Source organism: Pteropus vampyrus, unplaced genomic scaffold, assembly GCF_000151845.1.
Source record: "Pteropus vampyrus isolate Shadow unplaced genomic scaffold, Pvam_2.0 Scaffold275, whole genome shotgun sequence".
NCBI classification, from domain to species: Eukaryota; Metazoa; Chordata; class Mammalia; order Chiroptera; family Pteropodidae; genus Pteropus; species Pteropus vampyrus.
Window position 1 is genome coordinate 175,942 of NW_011889056.1, and position 3,170 is coordinate 179,111.

General features: G+C 59.4%; 1 protein-coding gene across 1 annotated transcript in view; it reads left to right on the forward strand.

Annotated features, from left to right (window-relative positions):
• BGN (biglycan) overlaps positions 1 to 1,449 on the forward strand; it is an 8,833-nt gene extending 7,384 nt beyond the window's left edge. Inside the window, exon 9 of the mRNA XM_011375584.2 lies at positions 1,425 to 1,449. Within this exon, the coding sequence (XP_011373886.1) occupies positions 1,425 to 1,449 (25 nt within the window). The remainder of the gene's footprint in view (positions 1 to 1,424) is intronic.
• The last annotated feature ends 1,721 nt before the right edge of the window (positions 1,450 to 3,170 follow it).

The window sequence follows — 3,170 nt, forward strand, 5'->3', positions numbered from 1 at the left end:
GAGCAATCACATCCAGCTTGAGGAGGGGCCGCTTCTGAGGTCAGTTGTTGTCTTTCAATTAAAGAAACACTGTGCAATATGGCTCTGTGTGTCGCTGCACTTGGGGTAGCACTGGAGACAGAACAGAAAGGGGAGTCATGAGGGGCCACCTTCAGTCAGTTCCCAGGTCCTGCTTCTCTGTGCCCCCTCTAAGCCTGGGGCTTCTTTATTTCTGCTTTTCTTCCCTCCGGTGAAGGCCTGTGGCAACCCCAGGTCCTGGGCTGGAAAGGGTGGGGGGGCCCAAGCAACCAGGTGGAAGGCCTCGGCCTGGCCCCTTTCCCCGCCTTTGAGGTACTTCTGTCACCCCAGCTGTCCTTAGACTGGGCTCCTGAAGCAGGCCCACCAAGGTAGCATCTGTGCTTCCAGAGTGGAGCATTTGCCAAGCACCTGCAGGCCGCAGAGCGCCTGGCAGACCCCCTCCCAGGGGAGCCAGGAAATCTTAGGGTGCCCCGACTGCTCCTCGTGCTGAATTCCTATGTCAGCAGCAGGGGGTGCACTCCAGGTAAGGGTGCTGTGTATGTCTACCTGTGCCCGCCTGGCCTGGGTTCTTGGCACAGCCCCTACCCCATAAGGCACACTGTAGCCAGTAGAGCCAAGCCCAGGTTGCACAGTGCTGGCACCAGCTTCTAAGAGAACACCCAGAGCACAGCCTGGAAGGCCTGGGGACACAGGCCTGCCCCAGAAAGGCCAGTGTCAGGGACAGTCCCCAGAGCAGTGGCCCCCTCGGATAGTATGCTCAGAGGCCTGAGGTGGAGCTTGGCTAGAGCCTGGCTGCTCTTCCTTTGTCCCCCACGCAGGGCTTCTTCCTTGGGCGGTGGGAGCCGGGGCTTTCCTGGGCAGCCACAGGCCACCCACAAAAACAAAGCAAGCAGGGCCCACCAGGAGTGGCAGGCCAGGAGAGAAGGAATCCAGAGGCACAGTGCGCTGGCTCCGCGCACACAGCCACGTACCCTTCTTCCTGGACTGGCACCGGGGTGCCTGGCGTTCTTGGGTTTCTCCTTTTGGGGATGGGAGGTGCCACACACCACGGTGGCCCAGTGATAGAATGTCACCCGTCAGCATCATAGCACTATTCTGGGCCATGTGTTCTATAGCCCAGCAATCTCTGCTGAGCTGGGCAGGCTCAGGGCAAGGGCACTGGCCAGGGGCCAGGAGTCAGGCCCTTGGTCAAGTCCCCTCACTAGCCGAGAGGAGGGGCAGTCAGCACAGGGGCCTGGCGGAGAAAGAAACATGGCACCCTTGGGCCGTTTCTCTATGAGCAGGTCTGGGGCGCCTGACCATGTTGTATGGGTCCAACACGGCCACCCACCAGCGTGGGCTTCTGTCTCCTTGCGTCCCTCCCAGGCATCCTGCCATTCCTTTCCCCCTTGCTTCCCTCTCGCTAGGGATGCAGGTGTTACGACGAGCTAGCAGGACAAGCGTAATAATGTTCATAAGCAAAGAGCTGGGCCTCAGGGAATGTCCTGTAGGCCTGGTGGGTCACCCCTCACAGTAGGGGCCAGTGCCCCGCAGGTGGGCCCAACACTCTGCCCAGAGTAGAGGCTGTGAGGCACCCAGGGGCTCCTTGGGCCCTGAGGCAAGAGTCCAGGGAGGTGAACAGGGCACACTCAGAAGGGCTTGTGGGTCATGGTTGGAAGGGAGGCCTCCACACCCAGAGCAGTTGGTCAAAGACTAATTACTTAGCTTCGTTCTGCTATCAAGTATGTTGCCAACTATTAGATCAAGGGTCCCCAATCCCCAGCCCATGGACCAGTACCGATCCGTGGCCTGTTAAGAACCGGACCACACAGCAGGAGATAAGCAGCAGGCCAGCCGCTCCCCAACACCAGCCTCCCCTCCTCAGCTCCACCTCAGTTCATCAGGCATTAGATTCTCATAGGAGCCCCGGTCCCTGATGCTAAAAGGTTGGGAACCGGTGGAGTAAATGATTAATAATAATAGGAAGAAGAAGGAGAATATGAATAAAATGTTGAGACTGATTAGGCTTTAAAAAATTCCCACAGCGACATCAAGATTACTCCCGTCAGCCGACAGTTCCCACGTACAGTTTCACATACACTTTGTACCATGCAGAGCGTCCTCCTCACAGAGCTCAGGACCCAGCTTCAGTCACAGGAAGCCCCAGGGTGGCAAAGCTGCAGAGGGCTGAGATGGGCACACTGAGCTGCAGGTGGATGGGCGGACTTGGGGAGAGGGTCCAGTTAGACAGTGCAGGAAATGTGGGAGAGGAGCCAGGTTCCAGCTCAATCTTGGGTTGAGGAGGGGCGGTCAGCACAGGGACCTGTGGAGACACATTGTTCGTGAGGTCAGAGGAAGGGAGTGGGCAGGGTGGAGGCGTGGTTCCCCCCGTGGTCTGAGGCCCCTGGAGGAATACTTCTTGAGGGCTGGGAGCACCCCAAGAGTCGTGAGCGTGTGCATGCAGCTCAGAGGAGGGGTCTGAGCCAGAGGGCAAGCTGGGGCCGGAACACATGTGCATGCGCATGCACACACAGGGCAATGAAAGTCATGGGAACAGCTCACTTGGGGAGAGCAGTCCCGTGAAAGGAGAGGCCGCCAAGGAGTGGACCCTGATTGACACAGGGCTGGGGTGGGGGACATTTCCGAGCATTTATTGCCAGTCAGGTGCCTTCTAGATGTGGCAGGGCCCAGCTGGAGCCTAAGCTGAATCCACGGGTTGGCTTTAGACAAGTTGGGGCTTGTCAGAGGGGCAGCCAGCCAGGTGTCCGCAGGCCATGGCCAGGGATGGGGGCAGGGCACCTCAGAGGGACAACCCCTCCTCGAAGGGCCTGAAGGGCCAGTGGAAGTGCTGCTCTGAGAACTTGGGTGGTGGTGGTCATCCACCTCTGGTCCCCCACCCCGCCCCTGTGGTTTCCAGGCCCCTCCCCTGTGGACTTCGGGCTTTGGCCTCCAGTTTCAGGCTCCACTCTGGACACGTGGGGCAGGCCACCGCCACCTGGGATGGCAGAGCCACTGAAAGGCCCTGGTGCCCACTGCAGACAGGCTGCCAGGGCAGGGTAGGAGCGCCTGGAGGCCGGAGCTGGCTTGGCAAGAGGAGTTGCACTCCAAGGACCACGTCCTTGTAGCCAGCCCGGAGCTTTTGGGAGACTCATCCCTGGCTTTCTAGAATCTCT